At 35.2% G+C, this 20,357-nt stretch overlaps 1 protein-coding gene across 4 annotated transcripts in view; it reads left to right on the top strand.

Annotated features, from left to right (window-relative positions):
* The window catches only part of LOC109046263 (rho GTPase-activating protein 24-like), a 91,594-nt gene that overhangs the window by 66,057 nt on the left and 5,180 nt on the right, over nt 1-20,357 (top strand). For 2 of the 4 annotated variants that reach the window (XM_042778700.1, XM_042778701.1), the window contains 3 exons: nt 12,793-12,915; nt 17,218-17,425; nt 19,550-19,682. In XM_042778700.1, the coding sequence (XP_042634634.1) occupies nt 12,793-12,915; nt 17,218-17,425; nt 19,550-19,682 (464 nt within the window). Of the gene's footprint in view, nt 1-6,214; nt 6,543-12,792; nt 12,916-17,217; nt 17,426-19,549; nt 19,683-20,357 lie in introns of those variants that run through there. The other 2 variants (XM_042778702.1, XM_042778703.1) reach the window with 2 other exon arrangements.

The following is a 20,357-nucleotide window of genomic DNA, read 5'->3' as shown; positions in this document are numbered from 1 at the left end:
ATTTGCTGCAAATATTGATTTAGGCTGATTTTTTTAAAGTAGATTGTGTGTATGTATTTAGCTTGTATTGTAATTAATAAGTTTCATAATTCAATATGAATCATAATTTGCATTCATATTGATTGTGACAACATAAATAATTTAGGCCAGTCATTTTCAATAAACCGTTCAGGTAAACAGTAGATTAATTTGAGCGCTCACAGTTGCCAGAGTGGTTTTATTTGTAGCGATAAGCATGTTTGTGTCCTTTGTGTCTGTCTGAGTGGGACATTATTTATGAATTTAGACAATTTCATGAACAGTTAGTCACAATGAACTGTCTTTGCTTTCTTTCTCGCTCCCTTTTCCCTCAAAACAGTCCTAGTTTCTGTGTTTCTTCATCATGATGTTCTCAGATGTGTTGATGGATCTCGGCTGTCTGTGAGAACCTCAGATGCTCTCTGTACAGCGTGTGTTATGCAACTCTGTTAAAATGATACAAACCCATTAATATTTGCTTGATATCCTCTTGAATATTCCTTAGCGGCTCCCTTTAGGCTTTTAAAAACTCTTCATGGTGGCTGAGAGGAGTTGAAGCTCGACCAGGATGTATGAAATATGTTATGTCTATCCTGGGCAAACAATGCTATACAGCAATTATCCTTTTTCCTGCCAACTCCTGGTGTTTCCTTAGTGTGCAGCAAGCATCTAAATCAAATATTTGCAGCGTTTCACAACACTATTTTGAGAGGAACATAACAAAAAATAATTATCTGTATCTTTGCATTGTTGGTGTGACCCCAAAATGATTCCCATGTAACAATGGGTTTATTTATGTGGCTGTTTTGTTAATAAAATGGCTGTTGATCTTTGGGATTAGCAAAGTGAATGATGGGAAAGCACATAATGGAGCGTTTAAGGGTGAGGGGGCGTTGTGACAGAAGGTATGTGACAGTAATTGCTGCTCACTATAACCCTTTTGTTTGGTTCCACCTGGTTCGGGCCGTCTTATAGCTCAGGTCACTCATTAAAGAGCAGACAAGCTCATATTTGACGAGACCTTGGACCAAAGACATGCACAGGAAGAGACATAGAGTAGATAAACATATATACATGCCTTCTTGTTTAGAAGAATATGTTTTATAATTTTTTTAAATACATATACAATACCATTTAAATGTTTTTTTGATTATTTTAAAGTCTTTTATGCTCACCAAGGCTGCATTTATTTAATTAAAATACAATAAAAACTGTAAAATTGCGAAATAATATTATAATTTAAAATAACTGTATTCTATTTTCAATATATTTTAAAATGAAATTTATTCTTGTGATGCAAAGCTGAATTTTCAGCATCATTATTCCAGTCACATGATCCTTCAGAAATCATTCGAATGTGATTCACTGCTCAAGAAACATTTTTATTATCATCCATTTCGAAACCAGTTACACTGCTTAATATTTTTATGGAAACGGTCACACTCATCTTGGAGGATTTTAGAAAGTTCTAAAGAACATTTCTTTGAAACAGAAATGTATTATCAATTACTTTACACTTTTGATCAATTTAATGCATTCTTGTTAAATAAAAATAGAAATTTATTTTAAAAAAATCTTACTAACAAACTTTTGAATAGTAGTTTGAATATGAAATGATTTAAATAAAAATAATGCATTATATATATAATCAACATTTTCCACCATCTTGAATAGATTTTTTCCACTTGTTGTAATGCATTATGGGATTGCATTTTTAGAATATAATGCGGCCTTAAAATTCGGTCAGAAAGAGAGTATCTGTTTTGGAGGAGTATTTACTAGATTTTGGAGCAGATCTTCCGTCAAAAACCTCAAGTCACATTGCTTTTGTTATTCCCATGAAACTGCACTCTGCTTTCTGTCAGAGTCCTGTGTCGTGACAGGTTGTCTAGTCGCTTCAGAAGAGCCTGTCTCCCCATCGCTCCATGCCATCAGTGGCAGGTGGTGTGGGTTTGGAGTTGTTAAAGTCTCAGGGTACCTCAAACACAGACACTGACCCAGAGACTGTCTGGCTGGAGCTCTGACCCTTTTATTTCACTGCAGTCAGAGACAGACTCTTAAAGACTTTAATTAGAGGACTGTCTAGGAAGACTTCAGTTTTCCTTTGATCCTATATTAACATAAAACATCTATTATCTTTTATTGTATATGTATACATACATATTGTATATTGTATATCACAATAGCCACTTCCATTGGCTTCTGCCAAATCACAAATGAGTGTACAAAAGAATAGCACCATTCACTTGGGATTACTGAAAATGACCCTTGGAGATATAATCCTATTTATTGGTCAAATCTCCTGACAAGCATGAAGTCTCACTGCTATCTTTTGATTTCACTGTAGTACTTGGTTTATCTCATATTATATTTTCCCAGAGAGAAGTGTGAGATTGACACAGTGTCTTTGATTGGATTTACTGATGGAAACAATGGCCTGCTGCGTTATCCTTGCAGCTGATTGGTGGAGAGCAGGGACTGTGATTAGCTAATCATTCACCTTATAATTATAATGACCAGTGTACATTATACCTACAAATCTGTTCCCTCACCTTTTGCCGTTGCTTGGGCTGCTGGACAGGCAATCCATCAAATTCTCATCAATTATGTTTCATATTTATCACAACGGTGAGTCCAAATCTCTGCAGTTTTCGCTTTTGTTGGGTCTCACAGGAAGAGGGTGGTCTCTGCGCTCAAATGTTAGGCTTTTCAGATCACAACCTGGTTTATTTGCATAATTAAATATTGTTATAATCAGATGTACTACATGCAGAACGCAATGAAATTGTTTGATGTGCTTTGACTAATGGAGACGTGTTTACTGCTTAAGCCCTGACATAGGTTGTAAATCCAGGTTAAGATTATTAGGCCCGAACACAACAGTCTGTTTGTGAGTTTGTCTAATCCTCCATGCCACTCCTTATCAAGACTGTTTTACAAAGGTCACAATCTGCAACTGCAGTAGCTGTGATCTCATGACGTAATGCTGAATTTTCTAACGCAATGTGCAGTGGAGCGATATGATATCGGTATGACAGCTACAAGAATTGATTCAGTGTGTCACTGGATTTAGAGTGCAGGCAGAAACTGCAAGCTTTTCACGCAACTGCATCAATCATTCATGCCACATTAGCGCTAGGAGACAGAGTTCGTCCCTTAGAGCTCGTGCTGTATGTCTGAGACTCGGAAAGAAAGAGTGGAGAAGGAGAAATATGTTTTGTTTGCAGGAGTCATGGAACATGCTAGCTGGAAATTACTGTAAACAATTCTCCTCATTCCTTTGCCACGGCAACAGAGGTGATTCCCTGACAACAGACAACAGTAAACAATATCAGACAACTGGCTGCAGAACTATAGTAACGACGCTTGAATCAAGAAGGACCAGTCACTGTTGTGCTCAAATGCAAATTTTAGCCAATCATCGTATGTATATTAGTGTCCAAAAATCAATGTTTTGGATTTTTCATACTTGAAATTGTTAAGGATAATTTTTTTACCCAATACTTTTGTAAAACTAAAAGTTAAAAGTTGTTATTAATCACATTGTGTCTCATTGACTTATAATTGTGTGAACTATTTCATATTTGTGCGAACAGGAGAACTTCGCATCGCAATTTGTTCTTATAGCCTCGTTCTAATGTTAATAAATTTGGATTGTTTTAAATGAGCGTGTTCATATAAGTACAATTTTTCATACACAGCTGTACATATGGATATTGTTATACAAAGAAATCTCACAGCTGATGAAATATATTAAAGATGAAATTAAATTTGGCCATGCAGAGTACAGGTGTATGAAATTTTTTTGTTTGTTTGTTTGTTTTTTGCATATGTGTGGTTTCTGTGAGCTGAGTTCCCTTTTTTTTGAATTTTTGTGGTTTTTGTGGTTTACATTATTTTGGGTGTTTCGAACACATACAAAAAGTGTTTGTAGTTTTGTGTTTAATAATGATTTTTTTTTTGCGCACAGTTAGAACTCAATTTATGGATGAGTTGCTGGAAGAGATGAAGTAGTTGTGGTTGTTGTGGGTTTATGTATATTTTGTGTGTTTAATGAGGTTAGCATTGAGGCTGATTATGATTGATTGGTTGTCTGTTGCTAATTACTCACTGTTGGAATCTGGCAAAATAGGATTGGTTGTCTGTTGCTAATTACTCACTAATGCAATCTGGCAGAATAGTATCGCTGATAGATATAGCTATTGATGTTATTTGAAGCGGTTTAGTATTCATTTTTTAGTCTTTAGTCTTTGTTTTACATAGATATAGCTATTGATGTTATTTGAAGCGGTTTAGTATTCATTTTTTAGTCTTTAGTCTTTGTTTACTCTTTTTTGTTAATCTTTCTAGATTTCTGTCACGTTGAAAAATTTAAGATTTTTTTTTGATTTTTTTTTGTTGTTGTGATTTATGTGGTTTTATTTCAATTTTGAGCTTTCTTGTTTTTTTTTGTGTTTGTGAAGCATTAAAACGTCAAAATACAATTGGTAAAAGATGCTTAAGCAGCCCTTTTAAAAGACTTACCTTTCAAAGAGTTCTCAAGACTTTTTTTAAGGTGTTTGAATAAAAAACACCACATGTTTTTCAAAAGACAGCAGTGTAATAGTCAAAAATGTCCATTTAGTAGTATATATATATATATATATATTATATATATTATATATATATATATAGATGTATATATATAGAAAAGTAGTGCAGTGGAATGCAAAAAAGGTTAAGCGTAATGTGAAAAGCACTTTGAGTTTTGAATGTATCCTTTTCCTCTCCACTGTGGCTATCTTAGTCAATATAATGGGTTATATAAGACTTCTTTCATGACGGTCTTCAGATCAGATCAAATACCATTTCCAAAAGAGGAAGCAATAAATCACTTCACTTTCATGATAATCAAAGAAGCCATCATTGTGACACTTTAGTATTGAACTTTGTAGCTTTACACTTGTTAGCCCCACCCACAGTCAAATCCCATTGGTTGAAAGTCTTGCTTTTATGGCTGTATTCAGTATTAAACATCAAATTGGTTGTAAATGTGTGGACTAGTTAAGATCTCTATTTTGACTCAAGAGGGTCTTTGCATGTTGATTATTTGGATTCTGGTGGTCACCAAAAAACACACGAACAGCACATCCTGGATGTTATGGAGGAATAAACAGGAAGAAACAGGACAAATGAGGTCACTGGGTTTGTTGCAAAAAAGGAAGGCGAGTCATTTCTTTCTGTTACTCATGTCTGTAAAGGTTATATGGGTTCTTTGCAATCCTGCTCTGAGGAAAGAGAGCGAAAGAGAAGACAATGCACACTAGAAAATCTTTAGGGAGTCAAAGTATGTTTGCATAACAATCCGTTCACACAGTGCAGCCTGTGAATGCCTCCAGACAGCTGTGTGGAAAAAGCTTCCTAAACTCCATTGACATCTGAATAAAGACCTTCAGTTGATTATGTCAGTGCAGTTGATGTTAAACCCACAAGCATGCGTGACAGACGTTAGCCCTGAGATTTACTATACTATCAAACCACCATCCTGAAGATCTCATTTAATTTAATGAGATGAATAAGAGTTTGTCTGGGTCAGTGGTTACTAACCGACTTACTGGACAGACACATGGCGTGCACAGACCCGCTGTTTATGGAGGAAAGATATAGCTAATCGGTTTACTCATGTTGAATGCAAAGATGAGTAAGATCAGAAACACTGGAGCAGTTGTTCAGGATATCCTGAGGAAGGAGGGTGTGCATTTCTAAATCAGGGAAACAGGAAAAATGCAGGGAATGCTGAATAGATGACTGAACAAGGAGTCAGCCAAGACTGTGTGTCAGAAGGTCAGGATGACTAGACTACACAACTGTTTTTTATGATTTGCATCATGAAAAGAAATATATGCTTTATTTAACTAATTTATGGCATGTAATAAGTGAATCTGTTTGTCCTTATACAAATTACCCAAAAAAAAAAAAAAAAAAAAAAACATCTTTATTGCAGTCTTATTGTATAGAACAGGAGGTATTTAACAGAAAATAGACAGAAAATAAGACAAGTTGCATTGTTGTGCTTTAAAAGACGTCGGTTTTTTTTTGTTTTAAAGTAGGTATTTTACAGAAAGATATGAAATAAATGCAATAAAGTAAATGAACAACAGCGTCCTCCATTCAGAGTCATCGGTCTGTATGACGTTACGCAGCTGTAATCGCACCGAGCGCTCGAGGGAGGGAGGGACTGACAGCGCTGCCGGTGCGCGAGGTGCTGGTGTGCGGAGCAGCGCGCGCGACCGTTTGGAACATAAGTGGGATTTATTTCTGCAGTACTTTGAGTCCACACGCATGTAACAACTACCCACAGCTGGATACCAAAGGGTTAGTTTGTATACTGAGGCGTTATTTTATAGTGTTGGCGTGTGTTGTGGTTTCATTTTGAAGCGCGCAAAATCTGAGACTGGAACTGTTGCGTGTGAGATTTCACAGAGTGTAAACAAGACTGGACTGAAATCGCAAATGTGACGTTTAAATGTCAAGAATCTCAAAGGGTGAGTTCATATAGAATGCATTTGTTCTTGCGTTAAAAAAAATAGAGGCAACGGTCTCGCGACGCGTTTTAAAAGTTGAACTATTTTTATCCCTCTACCTCATCCTGCATGCTTTTCGAAAACAATGTTAAAGAAATTATTATTATTATAGAACAGAATTGATCTCATTACTGTAAAACGTATGAATCACTTCATTATTTATGGGGAAATTTGGTATTGGTACCTTATGTGAACAGTAAAAATTTTCCTTTTGTTATTATTTTGTGTATTAGTGTTGTATGTTGCATTGTTAAGTAATATATTACATTTATGTTATTTAGTTCATGTTAACTGCATTAATAGTGCCATGTGGTATAGGTGTTTATGTGCTCTATATAGTATTTATAGTATTATTGACTACAGTTGTTGGTGAACTTGAAGTCATCATGTGGCTTTCCATTGTGCCACATGTAATTATCAGCTAATTTTACACGGATTTTAATAAATATTAAATATGTAATCCATATTAACATTGCATGATGTGATGATATATATACTGTACAATTAGCAACTGTGAAATATAGAGTGATCAAATTAACTAAATGATAAAATGTATATATTTAATAAGGAATACTAATTGTATCCATTGTTCAATGGATGGTTAACTTGAAACTGTATCTTAAAAAGCAAGCTCACATCTGTCTGATGTATATGCGAAAAGATGAACGCTTAAAAATGATCACAAATACAATGCAATAATGCATCCTGGGCCTTTACATTATAAGTCCGCTGTTCTATGTGTCTAGATTTATTATGTCAGTGGGACATTAACTTGACAGATGTTTTAAATGAAGCATTTTTGTTTGTCTTTCTGGGATGTTTTAAGGTTTGTGCATGTGATGGATTGTTCCATATGTGAGAATTCCTTAGGAGCAGCACACACTGATAAACACACTTAGGACAAGAGGAATGTGTGTGTGTCAGTGGCTCATTCTCATGTTGTTTATTGCACACACACACACACACACACACACACACACACACACCATGCACTGATGTTCTTGCTAGGACTATACATTACACTAGGTAAACCTTCTCTCCAGTAGTTAAACACACTGTCAGACAGCTCTCTATAAAGAAATATACTGCTTTATTTATGTGGTATATGTTTACTTGGTGTTACTTAGTACTTAGTGTCTGTTTATGAATTCCTAGTTAAAGGAATGGTTCACCCAAAAATTATAATTTGCTGAAAATGTACTCACCTTCAGGCCATCCAAGATGCAGATGAATTTGCTTCATCGGAATAGATTTGTTGAAATGGATCATTACATCACTTGCTCACCAATGGATGCTCTGCAGTGAATGGGTGCCGTCAGAATGAGTCCAAACAGCTGATAAAAACATCACAATAATCCACACCACTCCAGTCCATCAGTTAGCATCTTGTGAAGAATAAAGCTGTGTGTTTGTAAGAACCAAATCCATCAAGATGATTTTATCTTCAAACTGTTGCTAAAATATCAGTAAATCTATACATAATATTGCTTTCTCCAGTGAAAAAGTAATCTTGTCTGAATCAGGAGAGAAATATGCACAAATCAAGAACCATTTACGAGCGAAAATAGTCCAAAACAGTTTTAAACAAATATCTTGGTGTGGATTTTGATGTGAGAGGACAACAGGGGATGGGCTTTTTATGGATTATAGATTCATATTTTGGCCAGAAACAATGTTTTAAAGTTATAATGCCTTAATGATGGATTTGTTTCTTACAAATATGCTTTTCACAATCAATGGCCTGGATTGGTGTGGATTACTTCTGGATTATTGTGATGTTTTTATCAGCTGTTTGGACTCTCATTTTGACGGCACCCATTCACTGCAGATGATCCAATGCTGAGTAATTGATGTACTGCAATTTCTCCAAATCTGTTCCGATGAAGAAACAAACTCATCTACATCTTAAATGACCTGAGGGTGTGTACATTTTCAGCAAATTTTCATTTTTGGGTGAACTATTCCTTTAACGGTGCCTATAAACATAGGTCATTTATGAATATTTGTTGGTGCAAGATTATATAGGGCAAAATTAAATAAATCCTCAAAAATTATTATACTGATTTGCAAGTATAATGCATATCTATAATTCATTTCTCATCTGCATAAGTGCTTTTTAGTGTGTAAGCAGTCTGGAAAAACATGCACACCAAAAAGCACGCATGATGCAATATTTGGCAGCCTAATGTAGTGATGATATTTCAAATGTAATTAGCTCATCCATTTGCATATTAGCCTTATTTATTGAAGCTCGCTGGAGTAGATCTGTCAGCGATGACATCGTGCTTGGCACATTATGGTTTGCTAACTGGCTCAGCTGTGCCCTGGTCATGAAGATGGGTGATTGTTGAACGCTCAGCGGGCACAAAGGGCTCTCGTTAGTCTCCTGAGTATGTGAACTGGCACCGGGATCAATGGCAGCAGGCTTGTGAAAGGCTGGTTCATAATGAACCCTTGAGAGCTCGTCACTCACCCGCTGCGAGGTAGAGAGAAGCCAAAAGATGGACGGTGGGCTCAGAACTTCAAAGCTTCTGTTTATATTTGTGAAAAGGTTGCTGATAATACAATAGCATGGGTCGCCTCTATCTGTACTCATGGGAAAAGTCTAGCTTAAAGAGCCACATTAGCGTTAATGTACAGCCAGGTGATGGAGGGGAGGGGAGAGTGTATGGGTCATAGATTGTTAAGTTCATTTAGAGAGGAAGGTAATCTATTAGAGTATCTGTGGGTGGTAAGAGTGGGGTCAGGGGTCTCTAAAGTGAACTAGAGTGCTGGTTAGTGCTGTTGTATGGGGTAAAATGATTGAAAAGAGAATCATGGGGCAGTAGAAGCAATGCTGACATTGTTTTGAGGGAAATGTGGGATAGTTAGACTTGTATTTGTTTTCATGCCATTGCTTGGTACTTTGGTTCCATGTGAGGCGTTGTTCTAGATTAGAGTCTCTTATTTTGTCAAACTAAAGGCAGAACTGTTCATTTTGTTGTTGCATAACTGCTTATTTTGAGATTTGTGGTGGTGAAACCTGTACTTTTTTTTCCACTTGTTTACCATTTCAATCCATTTTAATCCATACAGTGAAAGTGAATGGGGATGGATGATGCTGAACTCCAAAAATGTCAACAAAAGCATGATAATTGTAGTTTAAACGAATCTGAAGGTATAATGTAAGTCTTCTGATTATAAACTACAGTACATAAAGTCATTATTTTATAATGCCATGAGATTTAATTCGGGTAGAATAAAAGCATTGTTTAGTATTTTTCTTTAGCCAAAAGGTTTATCTTTTTCTTTTTCTTTTTTCTTTATTTTTTTTAGATTTATACTACCATTCAAAAGATTTTTCTTTAAGAAATTAATATTTTATTCAGCAAGGATGGATTAAATTGATCGAATGATTTCTGAAGGATCATGTGACACTGAAGACTGGAATAATCATGCAAAAAATTCAGTTTTGCATCACAGGAATAAATTAAATTTTAAAACACATTCAAATAGAAAATGGTTATTTTAAATTGTAAAAACATTTTACAATATTACTGCTTTTCTGTATTTTAAGCATAAGATTTCTTTCAAGTGAAAACATTAAAATGCCTTATTTTTAATATATATACAGTATTAACATGTATTGTACCTGTAATGCCAGTTGGAGTTAAAACTCATTTTAAGGTTTAAAATAATGCTCCCTTGATATTGAATTTTAGAAATTGACTTATTTTTTTCTTTTTTTATTTAATGTCCGAGTGTTTTAATGGACCAAATGATTTCATGTGAAGTGGGAAATGTCTTTTCAGATCTCTCCCCGTGGCTATCAGTATCTGTTCTTTAATTTCTAGCAGCCATGCACTGAGCCGGCTAGCACTTTCATCCATTCTTTCTCTCTCTCTCTGAAACAGGTGCTGTGTTAATTGGTAAGCAGTCATTGTTTCCTGATAGATAGACTCATTTATGATTCATTTAGCTTCCTCTTGGTCATCAGACAGAATGTTCAGGCCTCTTGTGTAAGTGTACGTGTGTTGTTATATGTGCTCAAGCGGCAGGAAGATGAGACCGCAGCAGATGGTCTGTAAACTGTGCTCAAGCAGGACCCCTGTTGAGTCTACCCTTTGTTGCACGCATGCATTCCTGTGTGAGCGGGTCGGTCGGTGCATATACCATGACACTTCAGTTATCTTACCCTCCATTCATCTCCAGCCTCAGGCAGTGGGCTGCACTTCAGCATTCCAGCTTTTGTCTCCTTCATTTCCATTTATAAATCAGGTGTGGATGCCGAAACACTAGAGCAAGTTTCCGAAATGTAAATGAGATGGGTTGTGTTGATTTTTCAGATATTCTTTGAATGGTTTTATTTGTTGTTTTAGTTCAAGAAAATGCATCTTAATAGGTGACGTGATAACCAACTGTATCATAACAAAGGACATTTACATGGGTAATAACTTTTAAAGATACAGAAACAAAAGGCCTATACAGACCGTTTGAGACAGCTCACAATGCTTGCTTTTCTCTTTTATTGGAGGATTTCTTTCTAAAAACCTTATGCTTGCTTAAATGTTTTTGCTCCAATATTCCATTGCCATGTCTAATTCACCTCAGTATGCAAACTAGAACATGTAATACAGGGCAGAGTTTGTAAATGTAACATCTTGTTTGGCTACCCAATTGAAGGCAAACAGTTGTTTTTCATAAATGAAACTAGTTCAAATTTGACAAGCAAGTAAGCTGTATCTCCAAGTCTCTATGACAAAAAAGACCACAACACTCTCGGTTGTGTATGAAAGCTATTTCCGAATGATCAATTGCTCCGTTTCGAGGGGAGCTGTAGAGAAGTCGATGGAATCATGCGCTGCCGTTGTTGTTCCTTCAACTATTTCCATCTGCTTTGCTCCTCGACAGTTCATAAATAAATTTTTAATGGCCGCCAAACTGATCTCACTGCAAAAGAAAATCGATGATCAAGACAGCGCAGAGTCTCCGGAGAACTACACAAATGAATACAATGAATAATGTAGTGTTTCACACGAATCATATCTCCATTAACTCTTAAAACTCTGCCTCAGTGAAAGCATTGGACATATCAGACATGCTTTTAAAGACTGGTAATCATCTCTTTCCATATGGATGAGGGGCAAAACAAGATGTATCTGGTATTGATCAGACTTGTGTTGATGTGTCCTATTTATTTGCTTAAACCATTTGAATCAGCTCTATATAAAAAAAATCATATTAAAAAAAGATTTCAGTTAAAATGCAAAAAGGTCTGATGGTATAAGAGTGTAAGTTCCCTGAATGACATTTTATTCTCTAGTGAAGTGGGTGAATCTCAAACCTGACAAATAAAAAAGGTCATTTAAAAAATTATTTATAAAAAAAAATATGTGAATGATTTAATTTTAATTTGATAAAATATTTAACATCAATCTAAACTGATAAGTTATATTTTGCATAAATAAGACTTTTTTAGATCATTAGTTTTTTTTTTTGCATTTTTCATCAAAGTTTGCATTGATATAATGTAAAAAAAAATCTCATAATCATTATTGTAATGCTGAAATTTTTATTTTATTTTATATTTAACATATATATTTAATAGTTTATGTATTACAATTGTGAAAAACTTGCTTTAAAAAACCTAAGGTGAAAAGCCTTTATTTAACACTTTCTACCATTAAAGTGGTCATTTTAATTTCATAAGCCAGCTCAAATGGCCCATGCATGCTTTTCTCACAAACAAGACAGACACTTCATTCCCCAGCAGACTAAACATGTGATGTCTCAGACCCAGCACCCTTCACAGATGTCAACACACCTGTACATTTGTAAATAATGGTTTTGAGTCAAGGGTTAATGACAGATCACAGAAGTGTCATTGAGGTTTAGTACACAAAGGCATGTTCTGGCACTCACCTTTAATGGCCGAGACCTAATTGGTCGTTGACAAGTGAAAAGTTCGTCGAAATTTCTTTGAGCGAGCAAATAACCCCAATTGTCATTGCTGTTGTAGAGGAAAGTTTCCCAGACTAAAAGTAAATAAAGCTTAAGATATTTACATTTAGCTGGCCCTCACAGCTAAATATAATGTGTACATGAATGATGACTTTTGATAATATATTTTGATATTTCATATCAAATGTTATTGGTTTTTGGTGGTATTTAAAAAATGTTAACATCTCAACCCAACAAACATCTGACTATTATTTCAATGTTCTCTCTGTAGGGGGCGACAGGGAGCGAATGACATCCAACCATGAGACGTATCTACTTATGGCCAGCACACAGAATGACATGGAGGACTGGGTAAAGAGCATCCGCAGGGTGATATGGGCTCCATTTGGAGGAGGTGAGCTTCTGCAACCCGAATAAGTCAGAATAAGTCAGCACTGGTTAATGGTTATAAACAGACTGGTCACAGGTTAACTTTGCTTTACTTACACAGCCTTAACTTTGCTACTGTATATATTATACTACTGTATACTGTAAGTACTGTACTACACACTGATTAGTTAAAGGAGACAAATAATATTTGAACCTCTGCTTGCAACATTAACAGCTCTATATTATACTATATTATATTATACTACAGTATATTATCTAGCAGCGTTGCACATTACAACTTTAAAATATTAGGGCAAGAAAAAAGATTAAAGGGATAGTTCACCCAAAAATGAAAGTTCCAAACCTGTATGTATTTCTTTCTTCTGCTGAACAGAAACAATGATACTATAAGATGGTCAGCATTGACTTCTATAGTATTTTTTCAATATTTATAAACTTTGTTTCAACCATGTGTGGTATTTCTGTGTATAAAACCATTCATATCTCATTGTTTATATATGTTCAGCCAAAAGAATTAAGATTCCTCAGGAATGTATCTTTTGTTCACATTCGTAGTTGTACTACAGTCATCTGATTTACCCCATAGGTCAAAGGTCATTGAACCAAACAGTGTACAGTATCCCACTGTAGGGGTTCTGTGGTTTTTCACGACTACCCAGTTGCAGTGCATGTGTGTTCCAGACTCTTCTCCTTGACCTTTGGCAACTCCGTCTTAGAACTGATTTGAGCATATGTGTGCAGCTGCGCTAGGTTGATAATTCATTAGGTTGCAGGCGTTGTTTAATCATTTTAAGACGTAATTAGATTTGGACTTATTTTGCAGTGTGATCACACTTCTGTCAAATAATTTATTGGCTTTCAGCAATGACATGTAAGTTTCTTCTTTGTAGTTAATGGAGTATTGACTATCTGAAGCTGATAATTCCTGTGTGATCCAAGAGAAATCACATATTCGTTAAAAAGTTTTTCACTTTGTCTAAACAAGGAACTCTATCAACTTACTTGTGATCCGTGGGACCAATAATGCAAGCTTTATTTAAAAAATAATGCCAAATATCACCTTGTCCAATATAGATGTGACATTCAGCATCAGGAATTGCATCAGAAAAGAACAAAAAAACTGGATATTTAATATTTAACTGGAAAATTGGATATTTAATAATAAATGCTATTTATTTATTTTTTAAGTATATGAAGCAGAACTTTTTTGGTAATTGAAATTAAGCTGAAATAAAATAAATGAAAAATATTAGATGAAAAATTTTAACAATATTAAATGAAAATTTTAAATGTTGCCTTGGCAACTTAAATAAAATAAGTTTGTTGAAGCACGAAAATGACTAAAACTGAAATGAAAATAAATTCAATCTAAATATATAAACAACAAAAACTAATAAATATGACAAAAGCACATAACAAAATTACTTAAAAATTACAAAATACATACACATACAAAATTACTTAGAATTAAAAGGAAAACTAAAAAATAAAATTTCATAACTCGACATTTAAAAACTAAAATTAATAAATACTATAATAGACTAGTTTAGTGTATATTTAGTGTAATACACTAAAATAACACTAGTCTCATGTAACCAAACCTTTTAATATGCATAGATTTTGTAATATCAAAAGTACTGATTATAAGCAAAGCAGAAGATGAAAACCTCACAAATTGCATAAACCAAGGCAATTAAGATTAGAGCTTCTCAGGTTAAAGATGTGACTTCAGTTTTTATATGCAGCATGTGTTTTACGTTTTTGGTCCCTATAAGGCATCTGACTGTGAGAATCTAATACAGGCCCTTTAATGAAGTCATAATTTGCTACTGTTGACATGTCTAATCTTTGTTAAATTAAAAACATCTAGAGCTCATTTAAATGCACATTTACTATACTCTTTGTATGAGTTGTTAATTTTGGCCTGAAGGTTTAGACTAAGAATATTCATTCAAAATTCATGTTTTTATTCTTTATTGAAGAAGACTAAAACAATCTCTCTGCATAATCTTTTCCGCCAATGAACTGGAACCCTCTAGACTGAGAATGATTCGCCCACAGCTTTTGTGGAGCTTTTTGTGCCCAGCGCCGTCGTTCAAGTGTCCACAAAAACACGGCGGTGTGAACAGCAGGAATGAGGGCAGAAGGCTGGGAACAGACACAACAGTCGATCACACAGCTAAGAGCTTAGCAGCTTTTTAGCACTAACCTTAGGGGACGGAGCGGAGGGATTGTTTTGGCCCTGTCATAGTCTCTGCTAAGAAGTACAGGTCAGGTCTGAGCTTTGCATGGATGGTTCAGTTCATCTCCTCCCCTTTGAATCCAAACCTCCTTAAAGGAGGGAAAAGACTCTGCTTCCAGAAGTACAGGAGTAGAGGACAGTGAATATACAGGGAATGGCTTCAGGGCAATCTGATCAATCTGTGGACGAAAAGGAGACATTATGAGATGAAGAGAGAGGATCAGAGGAGAGAAGACCAAAGAGACTGCATTAGAAGAGTTCAAAAGGTGCGAGACTGTAACAAGGGACAAAAAGATTTGAGAAAAGACCATCAAAAATGAAGAGACAACCTCAAACTCTCTGAGATGAGACGGGAAGACCTAAAAGGTGCAAGACTTTAATGAGAGGAGAAGATAGTTTGCAGGAAGAGCCAGTCTGCCAGCTCCTCATATTTGATATTTTGTAGGATAAGAGCTGTGCAGCAGCACAAAGAGAACTGTGTGTGAATATGTGAGGTCAGCAGAAAAGCCCTGGACAGCTTGAAGATGGCATGAAAAGTGTGTGTCCAGTGTTGTTAATTTAAAGGCAAAGTCAGAGAAACAATTCAGTCCAAATGTGATATTAAAGCCCTGAGGATTCTCAAACGCTGTGCTTTCAGGAGATCCAGGATTGAGAAACCACAGTGTAAACCAGGTGAACTCACTGAAGGGAGAGGAAAACCATCAGGAGATTACGTTTGGCTGGAAACACAAGTCTGAATCCTCACAAACTCTTTCCATGGGAAACAAGAAACTCGTGCAAGAGCTTCTGCATAAATCATTAAAGAATTGAAGCCAAGTGAATGTCTACATTTGACTTTTGTTCCTGTTTTTTAGCAAGATCACCATTTCACACCTGTGTGGTCACCATTAATAACAGAAATGCATCAAAGGAAACTTCTGTTTATTCAACCAGAAAGGAATGTACAGTATATAGAAAAGCAAAACTATCTACACAAGTCAAGTCCTTCTTCTTTCATTATTTTGAGGTCCAGTTGCGATCCAGCTGTGGATCTTCTCAAAGTTCCCAAAGCGTTTTCCCAAGACTTTGATTGGAGGAAACTCTAAAATCACTAGCCAAGAATATTTTGGATGATTTTCCGGCAGTAGTTTGATTGTAGACCACTTTGGATTTATTGTTGAAGATGCTCAGAGGCAGACAGTTTGGATGCACCTTCTTGCATCCCTTATTTTACTACAGTTTCATGCACAGAAGTTTCTTCCGTAAAATTAAAAGTTGCATTAGCTTCAAACATGGTGAGTCAGACTTTCTTTTGAATGTGAATATTCAAAGAAAATTTGAAATATTGTATCCGTCCAACCTCTTTTTCCTCTCCATAAGCTTAGGCAGGAAAGGGTGGCAAAACCCTTCCTGTCTTCTAGGCTTGGTTCAGTTTGTACCATCTCGTACCACATGTCTGTGTCCAGAGACCCAGAAAGCACCACCGATCCAAAGCTTCCAGGAAGTCTGGCCTAATCCCTGCGCATGTGCATGCCACATGTGAATCACGCTTGTTTTCAGCCTGACTGATGCAGACAAAAGAACAGGGCAGGAGAGGAAGTGTGCGATTTTCTTCTCAGAGAGCGTGACTTGAAAGAATAGCTTAAATCAGGCTTCTTTAGCAGCTTTCTCATTTTTGTCTACATATAGGAATAGAGGAATCAGTTGTTTTTCAACATGTTTTTCCTCTAAAGTTAAAACTATTTTTTGAGGCTCTTAAAGATTTATTAGATAGCTCAAGACTTCTTACTTTCCATAACAATATAACAATAGCCTACCTAAAATATTCAATAAAATATAAAATATGATAATAACCACCAAAAATATTCACATGTAATTTAGATCTGTCAATTTAATGCATTAATAAGATTACTAGTTAATAATTTTATACCATTAATAATTGAAATGAAATGAAATTAAAATAAATCAAAAGATTTCAATTTCTCAGCAGGGGTATCTCAAAGTTATTGTGTTAAATTTACATCATCCGAATGTTCTTAAATCTTAGCTTATCTGATCCTTATGAATTATGGGTTTGTATTTCAGGAATCTTTGGTCAGAAGTTGGAAGAGACGGTTCGATATGAACGTCGTTATGGCAACAAGATGGCACCCATGCTGGTGGAGCAGTGCGTGGACTTCATCCGCCACTGGGGTTTACGAGAAGAAGGGCTCTTCCGTTTGCCCGGACAAGCCAACCTTGTCAAAGAGCTTCAGGATGCTTTCGACTGTGGAGAGAAGCCGTCTTTTGATTGGTACTTGCAGTTACTAAATGCACTTACAGACTCTGTTATGAATATGAAAGGATTCTGCAAGAATACAAACAGGCACAACTTTAAATCTTTTAAATAATCTCATTCAGATCCAGATTTTCTGTATAATCTCTCTTGCCTTCCTTATCATCCCTATCCAGTCTGTTTCTTTGTCCCAGGAACATTCACATTGAGAAATTTAAATACAATATTCATAGAGGATTTGAATGAGGATTTGGTTGTAAATAGGTGAGCTGTGAGCTAAAATGCACATAATGCTGCAATCTTTCATTCTACTGCTGAAAGAAACATCTTAGATCTGCACGAATTTCCATGTGCTGGTCTCATTTGAACCATCATGGTCTTTCTGATGAAGCTGTTAACCAAAATGCCACACATGCTGGAGATGTGTGAAGTACAACTAGCAATGACTAAATCCAAGTTTTTGATGAAGCTGTTAACCAAAATGCCACACATGCTGGAGATGTTGGTCTAGAAACTATAGTTAGTTGGTTTAATGTTAAGGTAATGGGTTTTATTTTGATGATATGTTGAATTGATAGATTTTGGAAGTATTTATGTTTCAAATAAATGCTGTTTTTTTGTTGTTGTTGTTGTTGTTTTTACTTTATATTCATCAAATAATCCTGAAAAGAAAAAAAAAATCATTCACAGTTTACACAGAATATTAAGGCCACATATTAAAAATCTTACAGACTACACACTTTGATTTGTTTGGTGTTTTGTTTGTTTGATGTGTTGTTTTAGAATAAAGTTTAGAGATGATATATGAATTTTTTTACTGTATTTTATTAAAAGTATTTGAGTATAATTAATTTGTTGTTATTGTATTACATCTGGCATAGAAGTAATGTATAATTGTAAATTCATCTTGAATTGAGTTATCATTAAATCCAATTTTATTCTTGTAATGTGTCCTAATTAAATAAAGGTTTACTCTGCTCCAGTGACAAATCAAAGCAAAAAGTTGTTGTTACGTTCACTTTATATTAAAATCCATAAGTGTGCCATCTTTTGATAAAAATAGATTTGCTTTCTTCTCAGATGTCTGACATTATAATGATCACTTTATAAACAAAAAAAAATATGTTTTGGGGTTTACAAACTTGGAATAGTTTTTCATTTCACACATCTTTTTGCCACACACACACACACACAGCAGAAATTTAAACTAGGAATTACACACACACACACACACACACACACACACACACACACACACACACACACACACACACACATATATATATGGGAAAATTCACATTTATATATTAACAAGACAAATTCTTCCTTTTTAACACCTCCAGTTTTTTAATTTTGTCTTTTTCTCTGTTTATCAGATTTTTTTTCCAAATACATGCTTCTCTCTGTGGAGTTTTTCAAATGACCCATTTACCATTTAGTAGATATTTATCCATAATTCACCTGAAAGTGAAAGAATGTAGTCCATTTTAAGCTAATGTCCCCTCACATTACAAATGTAGACGTTGGACACTTTGTCTCTCTGAAAAAGCTTTCTCTGCTCTATAATAATACCTAATATAACATAATACCATCATAATACCAAACGCAGCAGATAACAGCAGCAGATGCTTCTCAGTTTATTTACAGATTTTAGCGATGGCTGTCAGGGCTCCACAATCATGTTGTCGGGAAGAGACACGACAGGGAAAGCACACTGCATATTTAACACTATTCATATTTATAACTTACTGGTGTCTGATTCAAGGTTATAATTATAAAGGGTCAATACAGAGCATATGCATTTGACGGAAACATTATACAAACACCTGCTCTTCCTGTCCAGCCCACCCGAAAGTGTCAATAAATCCAGCTTGTTACGGGATTGTCACAATCCCAGGTCCTCTATAGGGCCGTTACCGGACTGATCAGTGACGTGCTAGTGCTTTCTTTGATTTACAGTAGTACCAGCTTCTTGTTACTCATCATTAGATCCACTGGGATACTGACACAGGGATGCCCACAATCTGTCATTTAAAGTGTCCTACAGTGTTTTGTCACACTTTATTCTTCTAGCATTTCATTCTTTGAGGCATTTATGATCTTTTATATTGATATGCCTATTCTTTCCATCTTTCTCTGCAGTAACACAGACGTTCACACCGTGGCATCATTGTTGAAGCTGTATTTAAGAGAGCTGCCTGAGCCGGTCATCCCGTTCTGTAAATACGGAGAGTTTCTGGCATGCACCAAACTCCTCAGCAAAGACCAGGATGCAGTGAGTTGACTCTTGTTGACCAGAACATTGCAAGCATACAGTCCATTTCTATTCTTTGTGGCAGTAGCATGTCTTTTTATTCAAGGGTGCAGTAGTTTTCTTCAAATGATTGTGTATTAATGATGGAAGTTACCATATACATTTACTACAGTTCAGATGTTTGGGGTGGATAATGTTGTTTTAATGGTGGTGATTCTTATGCTCATCAAGTAAACAGTAATATTGTGAAATATTATTACAATTTAAAATATCTATTTTCTATTTTAATATACTTTAAAATTTAATTTATTCCTTTGATGCAAAGCTGAATTTTCAGCATCATTACTCCAGTGTCACATGATCCTTCAGAAATCATTCCAATATTCTGATTTGCAGCTCAAAAAAAAAAAAAAAAAAAAATAAATTGAAAACAGTTGAGCTGCTCAATATTTTTGTGCAAAATGTTTTTTTTTTTTTTTTTTTTTTTTTAGGATTAAACTTGATTAATCGAAAGTTCAAAGGTACAACATTTATTTGAAACAGATTTTTTTTTTTGTAACATTATAATTATTGTCACTTTTGATCAATTGAATGTGTCCTTGCTATATATATATATATATACAGTATTTATTTCTTTCATTTCAATCCTATTGACAGATGAACACGTTTACATAAAGTTGACTGTTTAAAGAGGGA

The sequence above is a fragment of the Cyprinus carpio genome, chromosome A21, assembly GCF_018340385.1.
Source record: "Cyprinus carpio isolate SPL01 chromosome A21, ASM1834038v1, whole genome shotgun sequence".
NCBI classification, from domain to species: domain Eukaryota; kingdom Metazoa; phylum Chordata; class Actinopteri; order Cypriniformes; family Cyprinidae; genus Cyprinus; species Cyprinus carpio.
Note: the sequence above shows the minus strand (reverse complement) of the source record. Positions and strands in the feature narration are given on the sequence as shown.